The sequence below is a fragment of the Brachycentrus maculatus genome, unplaced genomic scaffold, assembly GCF_059751285.1.
Source record: "Brachycentrus maculatus isolate JH-2025_06_01 unplaced genomic scaffold, ASM5975128v1 h1tg000370l, whole genome shotgun sequence".
Lineage (NCBI taxonomy): Eukaryota > Metazoa > Arthropoda > Insecta > Trichoptera > Brachycentridae > Brachycentrus > Brachycentrus maculatus.
The window spans coordinates 3,266,469-3,292,547 of record NW_028281119.1 but is presented as its reverse complement, the minus strand read 5'-3'; the positions used below and the strand labels follow the sequence as shown (position 1 = coordinate 3,292,547).

At 32.3% G+C, this 26,079-nt stretch overlaps 1 protein-coding gene across 1 annotated transcript in view; it reads right to left on the bottom strand.

The window, feature by feature from the left end:
* Nucleotides 1-26,079, bottom strand: part of LOC148303414 (beta-1,4-glucuronyltransferase 1) — a 117,003-nt gene that overhangs the window by 85,917 nt on the left and 5,007 nt on the right. Inside the window, exon 3 of the mRNA XM_088269978.1 lies at nt 22,111-22,279. Within this exon, the coding sequence (XP_088126104.1) occupies nt 22,111-22,279 (169 nt within the window). The remainder of the gene's footprint in view (nt 1-22,110; nt 22,280-26,079) is intronic.

Genomic DNA, 26,079 nt, shown 5'->3' with positions numbered 1-26,079 from the left:
AACCTAAACGATGGAGATGGCAGATAGCTGATCTTCCGCCTCCCAGGAGCGAACCAGAAAATGACAGGACATAGTTGTGACTTTGTACTGACTTAAAAATCATTACATTAAGTCGTCAGTTAAAATTTTCGACTTGTATTATTTATTTATTATTATTATGACCATGTTTTAATGTCCAAATGAAAGTATCCACTAGTTACTATAAAAAAATACAAAAAAGCTATTAAAAAATTAATTTTTTAATATTTCTGTTAAATAACCTGTTCTTGACACACCTCGTATCGAAACATCAATCCTTTGTTTGCATCTAAATACACCCAATTGTGAGATACTCAAATCGCTCACTCCTTTAAAGAACGTCATAAATCAAAAAACTTTATTTTTCAGGAGAACTTTTTTAAAGCTTAAAAATATAACACAATGTATAAAAAATAAACATCAAGCCACTAATTGAACTTTTTATTGTGCAGCAGATCTTTTTAGGTAAAATCTGAAGGTTGTTTCTCCATTGGAAAAATATTAAGTATATTTAAATAAATAATTAAACAATACCTTTTCTTTAAAATGTAAAAACGACCTTTTCTGTGCTGTAGTGGGTAAATATTATGTTAAAAATATGCCTCTTTTGCTGGAATACAGTGCATTTTCTGGACATTCTGTAAACATGCACAACTGAAAATTAACGATTTTTGATTTCTGACGTTCTTGAAAGGAGTGAGCGAAATGTGCATTGTGCATATCGCACGCGTATTCGGGTTACGCGCGGGGCCCGCGTAAAAATACACAGTCGCGGACGCGCCGGTCCTCGACCGCCGATTCAGGGTTGTCCCGTCCCTGGGCGGCACACGGCCCCAGCGGGCCGGTAACCGGACACCGCGGCGGGGGCGGAGGGCGAGCGCGCTTATTTCAGTCCGACGCGTCGGGACGCCAGAGCGCCGCCGCTCGGGGACTCTGCGTTTGGAGAGAGGGCGGCGCGGATGTGGCGCGAGGAGCGAATTGTAGAAAAATATTTACAAAATTTGAAATTAATATACACACGAGTACATATATCTTCTTATACCTGGCTACATCCCAACTTATCGTCTTTGTAGACTGCTCGGGTCAGCTCTCCTCGTCTTCAGGTTGTAGGTCCTTCTGTCATGAATAGCGTCACCTAGGCCATGTCTTTGTACCATGTTCTCTCTTTGCAGCATATACGTGTGTATGTGTATGTGTGTGTGTGTGTGTGTGTGTGAGTGTGTGTGTGTGTGTGTGTGTGTGTGTGTGTGTGTGTGTGTGTGTGTGTGTGAGTGTGTGTGTGTGTGTGTGTGTGTGAGAGAGAGTGAGTGTGTGTGTGTGTGTGTGTGTGTGTGTGTGTGTGAGTGTGTTTGTGTGTGCATGTGTGTATGTGTGAGTGAGTGTGTGTGTGTGTGTGTGTGTGTGTGTGTGAGTGTGTTTGTGTGTGCATGTGTGTATGTGTGAGTGAGTGTGTGTGTGTGTGTGTGTGTGTGTGTGTGTGTGTTTGTGTATGTGTGTACGTGTGTGCGTGTGTGTATGCGTGTGTGCGTGTGTGCGTGTGTACGTGTGTGCGTGCCTAGGAATTTTTCAATTTTAATTTCAATTTCACGTCACAGCAGATTTTTAAAAAACGATAATAGGGTTCAACAAATGAAGATTCCAGAGTTATTCACATAGCATTTTTACTCAGAAAAGCATCTTCTCACGTGGATATTTAACGTCAGAATAAAAATTATTCAATCCATCTTATTCGACAGTAAACCCAGAACTATGCGCAATCGAACAAGTAAACTTATAATCGTGAAATATGTCGGTTTATTTCACTATTCCCTTCGATACGACAGGAAAAATATATTTCTAAGGCCGCGAATTGAATACAAGCACCAAATACTCTACAATAAAATAACACCTGTCATTAGTTATATTTAGTACAAAGCGGCGTTAGCCTAGGTCATGTTTTGGATAAGATGGAAAACGACAAATTGGCAACAAAAGAACAGAAAAAATAACTTTCGGAAAATGCCGTATTACGAAAAATTTCACAACGAAAAATGTTTCGCCCTAAAATATATTATTTTTGGCAGATTATTATCCTTTGCTCTGAGCCTTAGCTATTCCAACTTGTTTTTCTTTTGCTAAAAGCAAAGGAACACAAAATACAAACTATGTCAAAATGTACTTATATACCCATTTTGACACAATATTTTCAATCGTTTTCGTACAAAAACTAGGTATACGCTTTCTTTTCGTATGTTCAATAATAATAATTTTTTTGATTTGTGGTATTTGCACAGCCAAAAAATTGACAGTCAAAATAACATTACTTATATAATGTAACTTTTTATGCAAAAGAAACGAGTGAAAAACACTTGATATTATACTTTTATGGAGAGGTATATATAAATATATATACATATATATATATATATATATATATATATATATATATATATATATATATATATATATATATATATATATATATATATATATATATATATATATATATATATATATATATATATATATATATATATATATATATATATATATATATATTTATATATATATGTATATATATATAAATATAAATATATATATATATATATATATATATATATATATATATATATATATATATATATATATATATATATATATATATATATATATATATATATATATATATATATATATATATATATATATATATATATATATATATATATATATATATATATATATATATATATATATATATATATATATATATTTATTTATATATATTTATATCTTGATCGTTTACACATGAAGGAAAGGTGATCAGCCCTCCGCTTCAGGTACCAGTCCATGGTAATATTGAATAAATATTACAGTGAAAAAAACACTCATATTTATTTTACCCCCCTTGGGAATCGAACCCGGGACCTCCAGAACGGTAGCCGAGCGTGCTGACCATTACACTACGGAGGCGGACTATGTATATACATATTGTAATACATATTGGAGGTGGACTATGTTTATACATATTGTATACTATTATGTATATACATATTGTAATATTGGATTAAAAAACTATTGATCTCAAAAGTAACAAATATATTTGTTTCACAAACAAACTCAAATTGGGCATTTATAAATAGTGAATAAAAAATATCGTCATCTTGATGAAGAGAACGACGTGTTTGTTTATATTCAGATACGCATTTTTCCGAATAGGTATACTAGTGATATTTTTGAGGGTACCCAAACGGTAAGATGCTTGTTTATACATAAAAAATTAATAATAAGGTTAAGTCTTTGTAATTTTTTGCCTAATATGGTAATTCACGAAGAAAAAGTATTACATTATGTACACAAAAGCCAAAATCTTTTTTGCTCAAAGTTTTAGCTGTCCATTTTCGCGCCCACACTTGTTATTGAATAACCTCGTGTAAATTCCATTTCAGACTGTTTTAAGCTAAGAAACTCATTTCCCAGTGGACCGCTAGATGTCGTTATATGTGGCGTCATCGTGTTCAGGTCTAGCGAAGCTACTTCTCGACAAGCTAACGAATCCATTTTGGAGTTTGGGCGGGAAATGCCATAAACTAAAACTTTTCTCAGCTTCCTCTAGGTGATTTGAAATAAAAATGTTTACTGCGGTCATATAACAGAAGTACTGATATTATTTTGTTATCATAAAAGTTCTAGTCCCGTTCCCAATAGTGTTTTAAAAAAACTTTTTTCATACATAACTAAAAGCGTTAAAAACCCTTCATTTTTGGATCAATGCGGCAACATAGTGATCGAAAACAATAGAAGAATATTATTTCTAATCGAGATAGTTTAAATATCATAACAATACACATACTGTGACTATAGTATATAATAAAATATTAAAATAAGGAAAAATATCCAATGAGATAAGTAAAAGTATAATCTCTAATGTATTACTAAGATATGAACCTTTTCTACTTTCACAACATTTTGCTGCGAGCAGATCTACATATTGAATTTGAATTTGTTAGTGATTAACAGCGGGCAACTCAAAGAACGTGAAAACCCTTCACCTTGTCGGTATAATAAAATCACAGATCATATACATATAGCTTGAACTCTTTTTAGTGTTGGCCTAGCAAGAAATCGTTCATTTATGTATTAATTGTTAAATCAAACACAGATTTTTTTGAGTCTACTTGTTGTACTTTATTGTTAACCCATACGCATATCAGTTTTTTTTCAAAACATGTATTTAAAGACACTAATTGAATGTATCCCTGCAAGTAAAAAAGTTGCCCCGCCCGGAGGGGGGATGATATGGGTTGTCAAACAAGGGGGCGATATTTTGCACCTGATAAAACGAGAACAAACATAGAAATAATCTTTAATGCAGAAAAAGGTACCGCGCACTAAGCATTTGATGTTTAGTGCGCGGTCCAACAGCCGACCAATGACACAGCGCGCGTGGCTGCGGCGTCAACGGTGTTCAAATTCAACCGAGTTATAAAAATAAACTATCTCATGAAATTATTACTTTTACTGTTTTACCAATAAATATGGTACATGTAACTATTGTGCACGATTTTATGGTATATCTAGATCAGAAATATGATAAATTAACATGAAAACTTTAAAAAATAACTCAATAAAACATTACTCCTGGGATGTACAGTTTTGATTTTTAACTGATTTTCGTTGATATTTCAATCAAAAGGAAAATTCTATCCTTACAGGGACATCTTTGGTCAAGTGTCGTCAATAAATTTGTATTCAAATTACAAGAAATAATGCATTAAAAAAAAGGTTTCTTTACTGATTTGTAGATATCACACGAAAGTATCTTTATAATATGAACTACAACGAATGGGGGCGTGGCTTAAACGGCAGCTGATTTGCAAATGTAAAAAGATACCTACCGCCAACGGTTGGCGGCTGATATGCCGATGGGTTAAAAAAACACATAAAAATTAATATTATGACAATTGTTTCGCCTAGTAATGGCATTTTAAAACGAATGCTCGTTTGTAAATGCCATTGGTTTGAAAAGACATTTATTTGAAAATGCTATAACTAGGCGAAATAACTGTCACAATATTATTTTAATGTATTTTTTTAACAATGCTGGCCAAGTTTTTCGACGATAAACAACAGAAGTTCTATTCCGATAGAATTATGAAGCTACCCAAAAAATGGCAAAAGTCTCAGGTCAATACGTACTGCATTAAATTTGATTTTTAATAAAGAAATTTTTTGTTAAAAAATGTATCAAAAGACCGCAGAGACTTTTTATATGACCCAATACATACATACATATAAATTTATATTTATTTATATATATATATATATATATATATATATATATATATATATATATATATATATATATATATATATATATATATATATATATATATATATATATATATATATTTATATATATAATTATATATATATATATATATATATATATATATATATATATATATATATATATATAAATGTATATATATGTATATTTATATATAAATATATATATATATATATATATAAATATATATATATATATATATATATATATATATATATATATATATATATATATATATATATATATATATATATATATATATATATATATATATATATATATATATATATATATATATATATATATATATATATATATATATATATATATATATATATATATATATATATATATATATATATAAAAGCATTTATTAAACAAAAATTTTTTTTTTTTGTAGACACCCACTAAGCCATCTCGTGGGTCATGTCGGCAGAGTTCTTTTTACAAACGTTTTTTATTGTTTTTATCTACTTAATCCTAATTCACACACAAAAAAAGAAAAAAGAAAAAAAGACAAACTATTTTACAATTTTCATGGAATTTTTTTTTTCACAGTAATTATTTAAGTGTTTATAAATAGAAAGATATTTCAAAAATAATAACCCACTCAACCTGATAAGAATATTTATTAAGTTTCGAGGAATACCGAGTAGGTACATTAAACATTTTCCATGGTTAGATTTGAGCAGAAAATACAAGATGGTCTGATTTGCAGGAACGTGGCAAAATTATAGCATCTCTATCACATTCTTATTATTTCGCAAATGCTAGCATATCTTTGCACTTGACCGACAGTCGATGCTGAAATGTTCTACGGGATACCAGGCGAGCAGCTATGTCGGGAGAATGCTACCTAACTAGCGCTAGAACCGCAAGAATGGCTCCAAACTTCTAACCGACGGAACTTTAAAAGCATTTATTCGCTTATATAATCACCAACTATTCAATTTGAGTCTATACGCTATAAAAACGATGTTAAACATTCAGAAGTTAGTTTAATGAAAAAAACATTCGAACCTCATTATCAAATGGTTCGTGTCGAGTCTTCGGAAACAACTTTAATTTATTCAATTCTTGAAGCTTTCCCAGCACCTCTCGGTAATTTGTTTGGCAAGGTGTCCATCGTTTGCATTAATTTTCCGATTCTTCGTCTTCGTGCAAATATTTTCACCAATAGTGATAATTTTACTCGCGATTATGCCATTCTGATGTACAAATATTTACTCACGCAATCACACTTGTAAATTTTGACTTTCGATTGTCTGTATTCCAACTAGGGCATAAAGTATAAAATAAAAGGAATTTTTGGCAAATCGGTAAACAGATTTTCAATTACCGGTAGCGTCATAAATTATTTAAATATTTTTTTGAATATTTGGAATAAATATGGATATTTCACGAAACAACGATATTTTGTAGAAAAGTTGTAGAAAGCATAATTTCAAAGTACTCGTAGTATTCGTTTTTCTAAAATTTTGTGGAATTTTCACCAGAGTTATAACAAAGAGCACACGTGCGTCGGGTGATCCAAGACTAACGATCGCTTTGTTGTATTGATATTTAATCTAGGCGAATTAAGAATATTTTAGGTTTTACCTAATAATAAAACTGAAAGTTTTGATTTTTGGCATAAGTGTTCCTTAGTGAGACAAAGTGAGCCTTTTAAACTCTCCACCTCATGGGGCATCTGCTTACTCTCTACCCTTTAAATTTATCCCAGACAGTATTTTTGTTTTTAATTTTCCACGAAAATACTTTTGAGGTGACACTTCTAGGGTCGTAAGACATTTTTCCACATTAATATCAAAAATCGACAATTTTTTTTTGAGGTTGATGTCTAATCCACCTGGACTAATTATGTTAAGCTGACCATGATGAAAGTCATAATAATAAATTTATCATTATGAAGGAAATTTGATTAATCTTGCGCTCTAGATTCTTAAATATATTTATTTACTCTGAATGAAGGATATAATTACTTAATGAGATAGAAAATTGATGAGGAATAGCAAATAAAAATCGGGAACTAGCAGCAATGGGTATGGTACTCTAGATTGCACACCTGTATTCGTTGAAGCTTTTGTACACGTAAGCTAATACATATGAATGTTTCAATATCATAATTTGTTTAATGAAAAACATAAAACAACAACAAACAAACAAAACTAATAAAAATATTAACTTTAAATTTTTAAATGATATTTTCAGGCGTTTCCTTGTATAATATAAAAACATTAATAGTAATAATAATTCGAGAAGAATCTCACAAACAACACATGAAGTTTTTTGCTTATAAATACTTTCAAATTCAAATAATATCATCGAAGAAGTGGTATCCAAATGATCTTTTCAATGCAAGCATAGATACAATTTATGTGTTTTTTCAATAATTTGTAGAATGGTATATTCTCATTCATGTTTGTTTGAGATCCCAACAAAAAAATAAGAATCATGATAAAACTAACTGTTGGAAAAAATATATATTCTTGAATAAAAATTTGGACAACCCTAAAATATTGTAAACGGTGAAAAGTATCTACTATTGACAAATTCATGAAGGTGTCAAATACAAACTGCCTGATTTGCGTTTTTTGCATGTTTTCGTTCTTTTGTAGCGTTAAAAATGCCACAAAGGATACCGTAGACAATAACTTATTTATGAGTATTTTTATCTACAACACATTTATTTTACTTCATTCCATAGACAAAATAAAACCTCTCCTGAAAACTTTTAGCGTTGTCATAAAACTGTTAGATCTTAGCACGTCCTGTGTGTAGCATATGCATAAATAAATAAGTAAAATCTCCAATGAAGGCCTTTTTTAGGTTTCTAAATAAAAATGAACAGCTATTCATAAAACGTAGGTACTGTAATACAAAATAAAACAACATGTTCGTAAAAGTTCAGTGGATGTTACTCGGATGTAAGAAAAGTACTCAAATTTGAAAAAGTGCGATAAGCTTTTTTCGCAGAAAACAAATTGAATTTATGCATTGAAGAAGGAGTCTATTCGCGCATGTATGTACGTTAGTACATACATAATAGATATTCATATGGTTTGCCGGATGTAAATTGTAAATGCAACCGTCCCGACATCTTTCTCCCGTGAATATTTAACGATGACTTTCTCCGGAATAGGATGGCAGGAAAGAACGTACCACAAAGTTACAATACAATAATACAGTAAAATACAAAATAATATTAGTAAATGGTTCACTCTTATATTTAGGTGAAAATTGGTTCATGCAAAAAACCATTTACTACAAAAAATATGTTTGATATATTTAATTATTTTTGATGATGATAAGGAACGTTACGTTTTTGAAAATTAAAAAAAAAAATATTTGTGTTTTTATTATTTACACATTTTATTCAATTTCATACAATTTCTGTGGGCCTAAGCGGCTCATTGTTAGAAATAGGTAGCAAATTGTGGTAGAGTAGGTTCTAACCGAGAAACTCTGACATAAGAGTCTGCGACACTAACCTCGGGACCACAACCCAACACAAGCTAATTATCGAATCTTACTACGTTTATTGATCAGATTTGAACATCAGATTTTTTTCATAGTATACGAATACTATCTATTACATAATTGATAATTATATAATTATCGCACTCCTGGCAAGAATAAAACTACTACGTATCCCAATTTTCTATCACCCAGTGTTCTTTTTGTCCACCTCAGTAGTGTAATGGTCAGCACTTTCGGCTGCCGTTCTGCAGGTCCCGGGTTCGATTCCCGGGGGAGGGGGGGGGTACAATAAATATAAGTGATTTTTTCACTCTAATATTTATTCAATATTACCCTGGAGCCTGGTACATGAAGCGGAGGGTTGATCACATTTCCTTCGTGTGTTAACGATCAAGATAACACTACGTTTATATGATGCAGAGCCCTATGCAGCATTGGGGTGCAGATAAGGGCAAGAAAATATATCAAATATATAGTATGTATATAAAGTGAGAATCCTCGCTATGAAAATAATTACAAAGTATATTAACAATTGCGTTGTGGTATTTTTGTTAAAGAAAAGAATTAGATTTGCGAAAGTTTTCCATCACTTGCCACGACAAAACTAATCAACTCGCTAACATTCCACTTAATTTGTTCGTAGGTTCCTTGCAAAGATTTTTTCCGCTTTGTGGCAGAAATTCCCCGACATACGGTGGAGGTGTAGTAGCGACCTACCTGTACCCCATGCCGACAAATATTTTCTTCGTACAACGGCCCATTATGGTATGCCAGGGACGCATAACAGAATAAAGGATGTAGCTAGCATTCCCAAGGAAAGCTGAAAGTGACACGGTCTCCTGAAAACTTACACACGAGGTTTTAATGGCGACTCTCCGAGCCGGAGTGCTGGTAAATATTTATTTAGAAAATGAAGATTGCACACAAGATGTAATCTTAATATTTTGTTTTCCTCAGCTAAAAATTTTGTTCTTCTTTGTACATAAATGACGATTCAGATTTCGGTATAATTGTAAAAGTGAGATTATTAATGAAAAGTGTGGTAGTCGATCGATAGTTTAAGTAATGTAATATAAACTAATCTCAAACCTTTAAAATAACTAAAAAAAATCTAATATTTCAAGTTTCACTTAGTACATACCACTATTTCTTAAAATCCATTATGACAAATTTATTATATTTAAATATTTCAAAAACTGAACACACGTCTCACAATAGACACAAGGAAACAGTGGTATTTACCATGTAAATTAAAATTAAAAATGTATAGATAGCACCACAATGTGACTACCGAATTACTTAATAAAATTTACGATTTATATAAGTTTGTTCATGTATATTAACAAAATACGTAATTGAGAATGAATATAATAAATAAAAATAGTGTTTTCGAGAATATATTTACCGTAAATCAGAGTTTATAATGATTTTTATAAAATACCTTTTTCAGATTTTCTTATAATAATAGGTTTATTATATTTTGTAAGTTGAATAATGGTTTCGCTTAGTACTGAATAACGTATTCAGAGTACCTATGCATGGTAAATGGCTGGAATCAAGTATTTTACATAGCTGAGTAATACCTCTAACATACTGAATCAGACTGTACCATACATGTGGTTTGGCTTACCTATACTACTCGTATATCATATCTCTAGAATAGTCTGAAATGTATTAACATTCGTTTATTGGTATATTAAATATGTATAAATATAGCATACACAAAGGTGCGTGCAATAAAACAACTGTTAGGAAAATGCACAACTCCACAGCGCTTTATTTATAACTCGAATGAATTTTAATAATAAATATACTGCACATGACCCATATGTGTTCAGAAGAATGAACGTTTCAGAATAGTTGAACACGGGTATTGCCGATTGAACCTATTTTCCGTGCCGCTTACACGCTGAAACGAAATACTGATATTCAAATTTCGAAAAACAAATTGGACATAAAACAAAATATTATTTTATAAAATATTGGCAAACACCCAACTTTGGTGTTTGTCAATAGAAAATACAATCATCCTGGCTTTTCAGTATGCCCGCAAATAAAATTGATTGAAGCTTGTCGGAAACAAAAAAGTCTCAGGCGGGAAGCACAATACAGAAAATTGTCACGTTGATCACGACGAAACAGTCACGTTTGTATTGAAAAGTTGACTTTATTAAATTATAAAGCTACATTCGCCGAGATATGGGATGTGTATTGTGTATCGCGTGGTGTGTACCGTGTACGGTGTACGTATACATCGGGTTACTATTCCGCACATATGGAGGTGTTTCTCCCAGTCGCTCCGCATCTATTCTTCCTAATCCCAGAACACATATTGGATAAAGTGTGAAATATGTCTCCCGAACACGCATTTTTTGCCCCGGGAAATATTTTACATATTCACGGGAAACGCTCTGGGGGTCTTTGTCTTCGTTAGCTGCTGGAAATTGCTCCGAAAGGACGAAAATCGGAAATATTTATGATTTCCATCGACTTCTCTTGCAAACGACGCGATACGAGAATTCCGTGGGATCTGTCCAAACCGTGAATCACATAACGGGCGTTACCACAGGGGAGAACGGAATCGCCGATGATATAAATGATGCAACAAAATTATAACTAGCTACACTTGAATTTCTATTCATTGAATTTATGAAAAAATATGTGAATCCTGTACTCCTTAAAAGAAATCCAAAATGCTTAAAGTATAATGGCATCAATGGTTATCTTTTACATATCGTAGTCGTACAGGAGAAAGTGACCAACTAAAAAAACGTAAAATGTTCAGGAGGGCCATTTAAGTCACTTTTGCTTTGGCAAGAAAATAAACATTAATGCAGTAAGTCATTTTTAATAAGTCAATTTATTATACTTCCAAGTTTAATATCCTTTGGGATTTTTTTCAGGGCAATATTAAGCTAGTATGATATCAAATAGTCAACGATCACGTCTTTGTAAAAAATGCGCTTGGTCATTTTCTCCTGTATGACTACCGTATATGAAGGATAATCGCCGAAATAGTATAGACGAGTATTTATTACTATGAACACGTTTTATTGTTACGATATAAATGTTTAATAAATTATATCCACAGAAAAAAATATGGTGAATAAAATGTGTTAAGTTTATATTTATGGAATTTTATTGATCGATATAGTTTTTGAGTAAGTTAATACACTTTATTTGACCTCATTTACGGTATTGGACATGTTTTTCAAAGTTTGCTATGGTACCTTACAGATTTTTCACAGATACCGTAATTAAGGGGACTTAAAAAAATTGAGTGGATACAAAAAACAATATTATTCATGTAACATATTCGAATTATCACCAATACAATTTTTAGATGGTTATAAAGGCATTTGTTTTGAAAAAACACATACAAGTTTATATCTTAGTGTGGTACTTTAATATAAAACAAGGGAAAAATTTGAGGATAATTATGCTTTTTGACAAATAATTTGACAAGTGAATAGTTTTGTTAATTAAAAACGACTATTAGTACTATTTCAATAAATTACGTGATGGAGAACCTAAATGTAATCACCTCTTTTTTTCATGTATTTATTAATTCACAGTGAATAATTGATATAAAATATTATGTAACGTAAAATTATAAGGAGTATTACAAAATTTAATTTATTATTAGATTAAAACCAATATTTTTAGCTTTTCCACATTTTTATTTGACCAGCGACCGGGTTTCGTCGCTGGTCAAATAAAAAAGTGGAAAAGCTAAAAATATTGGATTTAATCTAATAATAAATTTAAAATGCAATTCCATCACGAAGTGTCAGTGGATAATATAAATCTATTACAAAATTTAACCCTGCATAAAAGATTTTTTAAATAACTTTAAGGGTTAAATTTTATACAAAATTAAGTTACATAATTTGGTTTTATGTTGTTAAGGGATGGTTGCATAGACACGTATGTTATAATATGTTTAACATATTATAATAGTTTACAAAGTTCTTCAGTTTGTTCATTGAAATTATATTACATCGTACGAGTAAATAACTTAACGAACTTCGAATACTCATATGAATTTCAGGCGCCGTGGCGTAGTTGGGTAGACGCTCGACTGCGAAACTGGCGTCGCGGGTTTGATTCACGCAAATTGCAAAATTAATTCAAGAAATATTTATTTTCAATTGCTCTGGGTATTTGTGGTGTATTTTTCACATTTACCTTCCCTATCCTTACTATCCTACCTGCAGACAAGCGTCTAAAATAGTCACTTTGCGGGTCATTCCTTTTACATAAAATAAAAATATGTCGTTTATTATTATTGAATTAAATTTTCCAATTACTTTTTTTATGTGATACAAAAAAACGTAATCAGTATCATTACTGCATTTGAATTGACCGTATCATTGTAAAATATCCAAATAAGAAATTTCACAGGTGAAACATAAAAGAAATAGAGTTGATAATTACATAAAAGCCTTAGTCGCAATAATAGAATTCAGTTAGCATCCGACAGTGGTGAGAACCAAACGTCAAATTCGAACGTCAACGATTTTTTTTAAAAATATATTATATATATTTTTTTTGTTTTTCAGAATTTAAATCAAATTTATATTTTGTTTTTTTTTTGTATATTTTTAACTCCCTACAAAGGAAAGTATTGAAAGCAATAACTTTTTTTTTTTCAAAAGCATATATTTATTTCGAATAAAATATTATTTTTTCAATGCAAACAAGGTGTTTTAAGAAACAAATTTAATTACATCAAATGTTACCTGAGTTTAAAGAAAATTAAGTTACGATATTTCAAGTACTGGGTCTTAACACTGACTGCCAGCGTCAGCCACCGGTGGCCGACACAAGGCATTTCAATCGCGTCTCGTCGGCCACCGGTGGCTGACACTTTGTACCTTATATAGACTTTACATGACAATACATATAAGGTGTCAGCCTCCTTCAAAGTGTCAGCCTCCGGTTGCCGACGAGACGCAATTGAAATACCTCGTGTCGGCTACTGGTGGCTGCCACTGGCAGTCAAAGTATTAAACAGCGTAATTTACAATGACAATAAGTGATCCTGCCTTGATTTATCGATGTGTCGCGTAGTGGCGATGCTCAGATTTTGACCACCATATTTTAAATCGTATTGTCATGGTGGCCAAAAACAATCGTACAGGTTCACCGTGTACATTGTTTATTAATTTAATTCGTTAACCATCCCAATCCGCATTGCCATTTGGTCGAGTGCATTGCTGCGGACTTGTTTATTTTATAACTTTCACGTCGTGCCTAAATAAACTAAAATTTATGAACGAACTCTGGTTTAAAAATGATATTTTTATGCAAATATACGATATCGATGTGACCAGTGGATTTCTACATACTAAAATAACACCGCATGAATTTTTTGCTTTTTTTTGTTTCCCTTGCGGAGTACAGAGCACTGAAATGGTGTAGTGTGTCCCTTTAGTAAATTATTACATGTTCAGTAGACGCTCTTGTGACCGGCCTAGACGGGACCTAAAACAAAATTACCTAACGAAAAAGCTGGTTAAAGAGAAGGTAGTGAAAAACGCATTTTAAAAAAAAAACTTTCGCGACAAAAAAAATATTTTTTAAAACATTAAGAAAACAGAAATTTTATTCTGTATTAAAAACTCGCACTTTAAAAATTAGCATTTCACAAACTGTAAATATATAAAGATATAAGAAAGGAATGTTAGGCTGAACAAGGAATAATTGAAAAGATTAGGAAGAGTTCTTTACGGTGGTATGGATATGTGGAGCGAATGGATAGCGAGAGAATGACTAAGAAAATATTTGTGACGAATGTTATAGGGAAAACAGAACGAGGACGATCGAAAAAGACTTGGCACGATCAGATCAATCAGAACCTAAAATCTGGCGGTGTCAAAAGTCTGCGTAGTCGGATGGCATGTTTGACTAGATGTATGGATGTGAAGGAGGCGAGGAGTGTATGTCAGGACAGAAGTATGTGGCTTTCCATCCTCTCTGCCTACCTCTGCGGGAAAACGGCGTGATGGTAGTAGTAAATATATGTACAGGAAAAAGCCACACTTTTTCTAAAGCCGCAATTTTTTTTCTAAGTTGCTACTTTTCTGCGTGTATTTTGGGCGCAAGGCATTCCTAGAAGAGGCCGGTTAAAGCGGCGCCGGATAAGAGAGCATCAGACAATGTACATAATCAGACAAGAACTTTGTGCCGATCGAAGATGTCACCGCAAGCATACCCAATCCGACAAACAGAGGTCTCCGCCGACATTGCATAGACGAGAAGTTTACAACTGTAACTTCTATCAATTAACTTATTCTCTCATACTTTTGAAGTGGAATCAGTTTCTCGTTTTTAATACTCACATTCTCATCGTTCATTCAGATCATCAGATTTTGTATCTACATTGTAATATAAAATTTCAATCAATAAAATAAACTTATTTATTGATTTTTGGCGTTTAATTTGTAGAACTCCATTTTAATTTACATATTAATTTTAAATCAAACACAGATTTTTTGAGTCTACTAAGTTGTATTTTACTAACAAAAACACATAAAAATTAATATTGTGACAATTGTGTCGCCTAGTTATGGCATTTTCAAACGAATGCCAAAACTAGGCTAAACAATCGTCAAAATATAATTTTTTTATGTGTTTTAGTTAATAAAATACAACTTAGTAGACTCAATAAATCTGTGCTTGATTTAAAATTAATACATAAAATAAACTTATCTTGATCATTTCCCGAAACAAACATTAATTTTTTAATGACATTTCAACATAGATGTAGAAAAGTCTGGGCATTTAAGGGCTTACTTCCCATTATAGGCTGGTTAAGTGATAACTTTACCGTTTTACACACATGTAACATTCACCACTATTTATACCTACGATTGATAATCATACTACTCAAATTTGGATACAAATAAAAAGAGTCTCTGCTAAATAAGAGCTTTCTGAATCCAATCATAAATGGCTGTTTCGAACTCAATCAACTCATGATATGGATCAGATATGTATGACTTCCAACATTTGAGTAGTGTTGTTGTAATCATGGGTAGAATGGTGAATGTTACACATGTGTTAAGTGACCAGCCTATGTCAGATCGTAAGCCCTGTTAATGCCCAGACTTCCATATTGTTCTTCATCTGTGTTGAAATGTCAAAAATATTAAATAACTCCTTTGTGGAGAAACCAAGATTTGTGAAGTATTTGGACACAATCAAAATGGTATGAGTAATTCCTTCCTTTAAATAATTTCTCTTATTCCAGTAACTCCTTAACATACACATGACAGCGTCTGACGCTTTGGTGACTGACTATCCTAGCCTTTATTGTTTTTATTAGTATAATTCAACTTTAAAACCTATTTCAACTTTTCTCCTCTTTCTTTCCATTGCCTCAGTGGTGTACTGTTTCTTGGCCATAATAATTCAATGTTTTTTATCCAAGTTTTACTAAGTAAATACAACTATTTCTTAAAATCTTCTGTGACACGTTGTTTGAAAATGATGCGGAATGCATCAAAACACGTGTCACAGTAAAACTTAAATTAAAAATGGATAGTTTTACCACAATCTGCTGCCGAATCAATCATTGAAAATGTTTTTAAATCAAAAAAGTATAGTGATTTTAAAACAAAGTTACATTTCAATTGTAAAATGGAAAATCACAAAGTTAGTGCTTCAAATATAAATCATAATTTTTTTTAATTAAAAAAAGATAGGCACCCCTGAATTTATGTTACTCTTCAAAATAATTTATACCAACAAGAATATTCCAATCAAACAAAACATCCTCAATAATTCAAAAGGCCAGCAGCAAGCAGTTTGTTAGGGCTTAAATAACTTGAGCACGTGAAACAATAAGTTAAGATTTAGGTTGTAAAGGTCCAAGTACACACTCAATTATTTGTATAATACCCTAAATAAGAGTCGTCCTTACAATGATTTATATTATATTATCCTGAGTTATTGTTGAATGAACAATTGGCCATTTTACTTAGATAGAACAATGGTACCATAGTTTTCATTATTTCATTTCTGAGACGTTCAAATGCGATTACTTGGTATAAATGTGTTTATTGCACCATTGAAAATATTCCTTTTATTTAATAATTTATACTTTTCATGAATGCGCGAATTCATTAAGTATTCTTTGTAAAAGAAAGAGCCTTTATTGTAATTTCAATCAGTTCCATCATAATAAACAGTATATGAAAAAAAAATGTTGTTTTATCTTCATAGTAGTGGAATTGGTCAAGTTATATGTAGTTATATGTGTGTAAAATGTATTATTTATGGTAATATATATATTATTCAGACATAAAAAGCATCAATGGTAGCCGCTAAACAAAAAAGAGCATAAGTGATTGTCTTGTCTTCATGTAATTAACGATCTTTATAACAATGCGTCGATCTATGGTCGTGCCCCATGCACCATTAAATTGAGATAAAAAATATATGATTTTACAATTAAAGATAAAGTTTATCGACACTTCACAATTATAAACCATTTACGGGGTAGTTCATGACTAAAAATAATTGTTCACGCAATTTTAATTATTTCATAAGTAATAATTTTCGTTTCTAAGAAAATGCTTCCAAAAATTAGATACAGTTTTATTTATGTGTTGTTTATGTATGGTAATTGTGTAATTTTGTAAAGTATTGTGATTGCAAGCACGAGTGGGCTAATTTGGTGACATTATTTTGCAAGTATTATTTTTTAAAAATTTATTTAAATTGTGTTTAACAGTATTTTTTTCTTGTTACTTTATAAAACTGTTTTGTAAACAAAATATGGCTTGATAAGTACTGCGCCTACTACCAACGCAAGTCAGAATAAACTATCATAACTATCCTAACCAAAATTATGTCTTTCGACATGCAATTTTTGTGTAACTTAGAGAATATTTTTTTTCGTAGATGGCAGAGCTTTTTCTTTATAAAGCGCTTTCCGAAGCCGACAATATTAGAGCAACTATTCACCCCGTCAGGAAACCCTCCCGACCACCTCCTGGTAGAGGAGGCAGGTATTAAGACGTCAAAGCCAGTTGTCATCCATTCAGCGTACGTCTGAGGAAAGCTTTTAAGGCCCCCGTATATTCCACGGCTGAACGACTAAACCATCGAGTGCTCCACTCAATTAATGTCACCATCCGGTTATTAGAGCTGATTCCAGACCAGAAAAACCTTACACCCGAGCTCGGGGCGAATCTATCGTCAATTATGGCGAGCTTTGTTAAACCTAGCGGAGGACAGAGGCTGCTGGTATTGAAGCACGGCGCAAGATGGATGGGCCCACTCGACAAACAATTATAACGTTACCTACTTGCTTCGGCTAAACATCGGTATTGACCTTAACCGTTTCAAACTAGTATAAGTTTATGGCATTAATCAAGAGTATTTACAGGATTTGCTATGTCAAGGTTATACCATATATGTTAACTAAATTGTTTACTAATAATAAACTTGATTATTTTTCTGAACGATTTTATAATGATGTTATTTTTTGACATCTCATCAAAGATGAAGAAGAATATGGAACTCTGGGCATTTAAAATGATCACTTAAAGCAGCTTATGACAGTCGTCAGCCCCGTAAATGCCCAGACTTCTATACTCTTCTTCATCTTTGATGAGATGTCAAAAAATAATATGAAAATAACTCAACATTTTGAGTGTGTCCAAATACTTGTTCACAAAATCTGGATTATCTCCAATTACAGGAATATTCTCATATTATTTTTTGAAATGCCCAGACTTCCATATTCTTCTTCATCTTTGATGAAATGTCAAAAAATAATATGAAAATAACTCCTGTAATTGGAGCTAATCCAGATTTTGTGAACAAGTATTTGGACACACTCAAAACTAACCTCGGAAGGTGAAACAGGCAATGTGTTATATAATATGAGTTTTATTTCAAAACAATTGTAAGGTTTCCGAAACCACCATCAGGCGGGGCTTCTGGGTATTTTTTTTTTATTTAATCATTTGTTTCGAAAACTCACAAGCATAAGTGGCGAATTGTGGTGGGAAAATGTGGGTTTTGTACCTAAGTTAATATTTTATTTATTTATTAGCATCGCTAACGTAAGTAGTTAATAATTTATTTGCAGGTGATGTATATTTACATTAATTTGTTTAAAAATAAATCAAGTTAATAAATTGAAATCTTGAAATAATTGCTTCAGAGGACAACATTTCACCGGCGTTTTCCACTGGTTAGTTAGCTTATATTGAATCCAGGATCTCTAAATGGTACCATGACATAAACATGATAAACAAACACTAACATGCACAGCAATTTGGAATTCCTTACATAATTTCTGATTATGTTGTTTACTGTTTCCTAAATACGAAAACATTATACGGAAATACTGTCCTTTGGATATTCACACTAGGAATATACTCTTATGTACTCTACATACAAATAAACATATATGTTAACGAATCAGATATATTGATGAAATATTAATTTAAATAAAAAGGCGTAGAAACCCCCGTATTTAAAGCTAGCATAACGAACGCAAGATAAACAAAAATTAATGGCCACAGTCGAAAAGCAATTTACGCAAACAATGAATTATTTGAGCGGTCTTCAAACAGAGATTTTTTTATAAACGTGTTGTTTTATCAGCCTTTCAAATAATCCGACAAATCAATATGTAAAAGTTACGACAAAACGTGAAAATGAAAAGCTCCAAACTCGTCCGTTAATTAAACACAAAAGTTAAGTTATGCCCGACGAGTGGAATCAATTTAATTGAATCGTGAATAATTAAAATTTCGTTTAGTCGGATTTCGTTTTGATAGTACCGTTTCGGCAATTCAACGTAGTCGTACGTACAATAAATACGCAAATTTAACATGCACGTTTTTGCTCATAAAAGAGTCCTGATTACCAGGATATAAAAATGGTATCAGCTTCAAATCGGCGTGGGTCGATTTCCCGAAAGCTAACTGCCCGATTTGCATGAACGCTAACTTCTCAAATAGACTTTTTGCCGAAAAGACAACTGTTCGAAAGATAACTGACTAAAAGCCCAACCGTCCGAAAATAGTTATTTTAACCACAGAATATTACGAATTCATTATTTATCCAATGCAATTAATTGAACGTATTTTCTGTAAAGTGGAAAAAGAGATCTGAGATATCCCATTCGAAAATTGAAGGCTGCGCATATCGTACTAAGGTGGCAAAAAATATCAAGCAAAAGCAAAAAGAGTTTTTTTTTTGCTGTGGCATCGGAATTATTTCTCCTTTTTTCGTGTGAACATGCTCCTGTTACAACTAGCCCCGGTATCCCCCACCACAGTCCTACCGAAAAAGGTTCTGCTTCGTCAATCAATCAAAGAAATTAATTAATCAAAATGGCGCCGTCCAATCCACCGAAAAGCTTTTATTGATTCACCGTGTTTTTCTACCGTTTCCAAAAGTTATGTAAAATAGAATTTCGGCTCTGCTGAACAAATTAATATCCTTTTATTTTTTCACGTGATACAGTCGATTTAAATTACTGAAAAAATACAGTGCGTAATACTCGAGAGTAAAACATGAATAAAAATTTTATCGCCCAAATGGTATAAAAATACTGAAACTCGTGAATATTTCATTGTATGTTTATTCATAAAATGAGTGTGAGTGTACTTTAACAACTATCACAAAAGAAAGTTAAGAGATTCATTTTCAAACACACATACATATTTATTAAGAGAACAGATTCATAAAATATTATTGGATATTTCTGTGGTTTCTTTAATGAATAATTTAATTCACCTTAGCGCAACATCATCCTGTCTAACTTTATAAATCTACCGAATACTCTTTTACCTGCATCTGCGCATCAAGGCATCTAATAACAACTTTGTCTACAACTTTCCAACAGCAAAATTTTGATCGCCCTGACTAGGATGCAAAACCATTGAAAGTCTAAATAAATCAATTCAAAATAAACAATGTTTCGATACAGAAAACTCCGCGGAAAATTACGAGAAAAATTAAAAAACAAACAAGTAATATCGAACCGCAGTCAAATATTGACCAAATTCACTTTAATACTAATACCTACCTATGCAGTTTTTTCGTTGTTTTATTTTGATAAGCGAATATAGGGGGGTGACTAAGAGTTAAAAGTATTTTGTGAAGGGCTTTCATTTGATTTTAGGCAATAGGCATACTCAGATGGGTTTAAAATCTATTTAACTTTTAGACTGAAATTCAAAGGTGATAACATTTTTTTTCTTCATATTGTTAACACATGAAGGAAAGGTGATCAGCCCTCCGCTTCAGGTACCAGTCCAGGGTAATATTGAATAAATATTACAGAGAAAAAATCACTACTAATATTTTTGACCCCCTCTAGGAATCGAACCCGGGACCTCCAGCGCTGTAACTAAATACGTTAACCATTACACCACGGAGGCAGGCAAAAAAAACCGGGTCAGTAGTCAGATAAAATACAAATGTGGAAAAAACTATACAGTTGTTATTTTAATATAATATATGAAATAATAAAATAAATAATCACGCTTCAATTGTACGCCTCTGTAGTGTAATGGTCAGCCGTTCTGGAGGTCCCGGGTTCGATTCCCAGGGGGGGGTCAAATAAATATAAGTGATTTTTTCACTCTAATATTTATTCAATATTACCCTGGACTGGTACCTGAAGCGGAAGGCTGATCACCTTTCCTTCATGTGTTAATGATCAAGATAACACTGCGTCAATACGATGCAGTGCCCTATGCACCATTGGGTGCGGATAAGGGATAGACGAATAATAATCACGATGGTGAAGATGGTTCAATCTTATAGGCCCCTTCTTTGTTTCAAAGGGTATTGGTAAGGGTAAGGGTTCCGCACTTTTTAATATACTTAGCATATTTTGAAAGCTGTCCCACCGCATGCCCAGATTTGATACAGAAACATCTAGGCTTCCTGATAGATCTGCTCTTGCTAAGCAATTTTTTTAACTAAGTTGCAAAATTTATTGAAAATGTGAAACAATATAAAATTGTATCCCGATTTTACAGGGAATTTACATTTAAAAGTTTTCAATATACCTGTCACTGCCAATCTAAATAAATACAGTATTGTAAGTCCATCACTAAATTTTCTAGAAGTACCCCAGTGTAGGCAATGAAAGGGATTAGTGTTTAGTTCAATTAGTCAGCTAGATCCGATTCCAACTCGATGTTGGCCGGTACACAGACGCCCACAACCCCGACCAGCACAGCAGACAGACACGCAACAGTGCAAAGACATACTTAGCATAATAAAGCTCCTCCAGAACTCACCTGAGTGTTCCTCGTATAGCCGTAGCCCACGAAGCGCTCGTCGTGCTGGGGGACCGTGTCGGGCGCCACGTAGAACGGCTCGTACAGGAACTCGAAGTTGGTCACGTTGTGGCTGATGTGGGTGTCGGCGCTCTCCGGCAGGCCTCCCGGGCCGCCCGTAGACTGCCATCTGCAAGAATGAGCGCTAATTTTACACAACCCTCACGTCCTGTTTTGTGCTTCCTTTCGCCGAACTTGTGAATTTTTTTATTACGTGATAGATTGATATTAAATGCAAAACGCTCGAGATATTCGACAGGGTAAAAAAGTGTTTTAAAGTACAGACACACATTTACATACATATGTGTATATATATATATATATATATATATATATATATATATATATATATATATATATATATATATATATATATATATATATATATATATATATATATATATTTGTGTGTGTGTGTGTGTGTGTGTGTGTGTACATATGTATCCCACATCCTTTTTCCTTTATTTCTTTCACATATTTCACTATGAATACTTTTAATACCATTATACTTTAATCATTTTGAATCGCTAATTTTACACAACCGTCACATCCTGTTTTTGTGCTTCCTTCCGCCGAACTTGTAAAATTTAAATTATTCAGAAGTAATTGATTAAAATTAAATTTGTGCTAAACTAAACTTTGTGTTAAACTATTAATAACATAAAACTTATATTATTTTGCGTCTATATTAAAGCTCTGGTCAGTTTACAGTCAGTAAAAAGTTCGATGACATGGATGACATTTAGGCGCTTTTAAATCTCGGTTAACGCTATTTTTTTTTTTGTGATTTTTTTTTATATTCATATACATACATAAAAAATAACGCGAGTCGAGATTATAAGCGCATAAATATCATTAATTTATAAGTGCAAAATGCAGTCTTGTGATTTGTGTTATAAGCTTAATTTAATCCTCATGAAAAAGCGTGATTGCAAAACTTCGTGTTAATGTTTCAGTATCCACACAGGTTGCAGAAAAATACATCGCGATAAACAGCGAGCATTTGACATTTAGATTACTCTACAGATGAAACGATGCCATATTTTATCATGGCAACATAAATTAAATTCACAAGAGCAACCGACTGAAAACTAGAGATAATAATATGTACTGGAGCCATATCCTTCACAAACTTATTCCAAAGCAGAATTTACTTTGTATCATTCCATATCGTTAAGTTTCACCAGTGCTTTTTTATACCACGAGAACGTGGAAGAGTAATGTGTGTGATTCATTTTTTCCGAGTCATGCCGACGCGATCATTGGTCAATTAGCCATAAAAAGGGGACCGATGTAAACGTGGAAACGTACCCACCTAATCCACATATCAATAACAATTTCCGCAACAAATAAAATATTATTTATTTATAACGAAAGCAATGAAACCTGGTCAGAGATTTATGGCAGAAGGGGAACATAAATGTCGGAATAAATATAAAAAAATGAATGTCGCTAAATCACATGTTACGCGAGCTCATCTTTATGCCCGCACTCTTTAAACCCACGAGAGTTTTGCGGGATCCTTCCCTTATTTACTATTCACGAAAACATTTTGTCAAGCTTTTTGGAGGTTACGGGACCGAGCCAAATTTGCGATTCCAAAAAAACTCTACGAAATTGCGGCTGCCGCTTTGCAACACAAATGAAGTTGTAAATAAAAATAGAGACAATTTTCAACTGCGGTCCTCCTTTCTACGTTTTCCAACATTTGATTATCCTTCGTCCTTCAGAGAGCCCCTATATAGTATCTGGCTCGCTTAATCGCAACTATCCAATTGGAATCTACCGGCTTCTTAAATATTGAATCATTTTAAAAGATCAGATCAAACAATATATTATATTAATATAAAATAAGAATCAACGTTTTTTCTCTCATGAATAATGATACACGCACATCGAGTCAATATTATCAAAATATACTTAATAATTTTTTTACGTTATAAATATTTATTTCGAAATATTAAATTAAAATATATATAGAATCCAAACAGATCAAGTAAATTATTATAAAATAAATTTCATTAAAACCGTTTTTGTATTTTTCATATGTCAATATAACTAACAAAGATCATTGAATAAAATGCTAATTTTATCGAGAGTTAATTTACAATATTTTAATATTACAAGTATTATAATACATGTAATAATATTACTCGTAATATTATTAATAATTATTACTCGTATATCGGATACTGTATTATTGTATTACAATACTTGTAATAATATTACTCGTAATATTATTAATAATTATTACTCGTATATCGGATACTGTATTATTGTATTACAATACTTGTAATAATATTACTCGTAATATTATTAATAATTATTACTCGTATATCGGATACTGTATTATTGTATTACAATACTTGTAATAATATTATTCGTAATATTATTAATAATTATCACAGTACTCGGATATTGGATACTGGATTGTTCGCCCTACGGATGAGATGTCAATTTTAAAGGTGTCTTAACTTTATATGAAACGTGTATCATTCTTTTTTATGAAAGAAGATGGAAGTCTGAGCATCCTAGGGCTTACAACCAGGCAATTGGCTGGCTTAAGCGATCACTTTATGCACATAGCAGAATGTTGAACGTTACACAAGTGTATAAAATGGTCCCTTAAGCCAGTCAAACGCCAGGTCGTAAGCCCTGGTATGCTCAGACTTCCATCTTCCTTCTTAAAAAAGTGAAGAATGATACACGTCTCATATCAAGTTGAGAAATAATCACTTAAATAAATAAAATAAAACAATATTTAATTACTTCAATTAGCTTCCCTCCACCGTATCCGATCATAAAACATCGAATTGAAAAAAAGTTTTTTTATTAAATTATTACTCGCTCTTTTTTTTCATGCCAGCATTCCGGGATGCTAATAAAAAAAACTTGGGTTATTAAAAAGCCCAGTCGTCTTTGCATATTAAGATTGTAAGAGAAACCTTCCCTCTACGGAAAACATCCAGCCAATAAAACAAAAGGCGCCCTCTCTTGCCGGGTGCAATAAACAAGGATTTGAGAAAATAATAAAGCCTACCGTATAAGAATATCTCAAGGTACGAGTATATAAACAAATGTGATACGAGAACGAAATTTGAAGCAAGCGTCTCTGAGCAACTTGCGAGTGGAAGGGTCTAGGGAAAAATATTGGCGAAGGTAAATTTGAATTTAATGCTCACCATTTACAAGAGCCTTTTTTACTAACTCCGACACATGAGAGCTTTTAACACCTCAAACAGATACAACATGTATGTTTATGTACACTTAGTGAGTAGGTTTATCTCACTAATATTATCTTTCTTATTTCAATGCAGGTAGTTGAAGCTCCCGTTCAAGATACGAACAAATCACTTGGAGATCGATCGAATCACTTGAAGAATTAAAATGCTCGAGAAACGGTCAAAAAAATAGGCAATGTTTCCATGAACGTTGGTTTTGACGAGATAAATAAATCATTTTACAGTCAATTGAAGTGATCTGCGAAATTAACAACATGCAAACATGTATTCAAAGTCGTTATAGACCTTTATACTAAAAAATCTATATCAATGTTCAGATTTATGTTAAGGTATTCTAAAACAGTGGCAATTGCTTTAAAAATAAATTTTGCACGCAGTTTACTATTTTGCTATCTTTCCCATTAAAAACAAAGTTTAAAAAAAATAGGTACCAGTAAAGTACAGCATAATTAAGAGATAACGCAAAAATAATAGCCTTTTGACTCTAGATAAAGACGGCGAGTTCTGCCAGAATGTACAAAAAAAACATTTTTAACAAAACTCTCGTAAACTTGCCGGGAACGGATGAAAAAATACCATAAAAATTACTGCCAGATTGAAAGATTGGGGGGAAACAAGAGCTATCTTCGCCCCGCGCAGTCGGCTGCATGATTCGCCATAGCTCATGTAAGGAAAAGAGTAGATATTT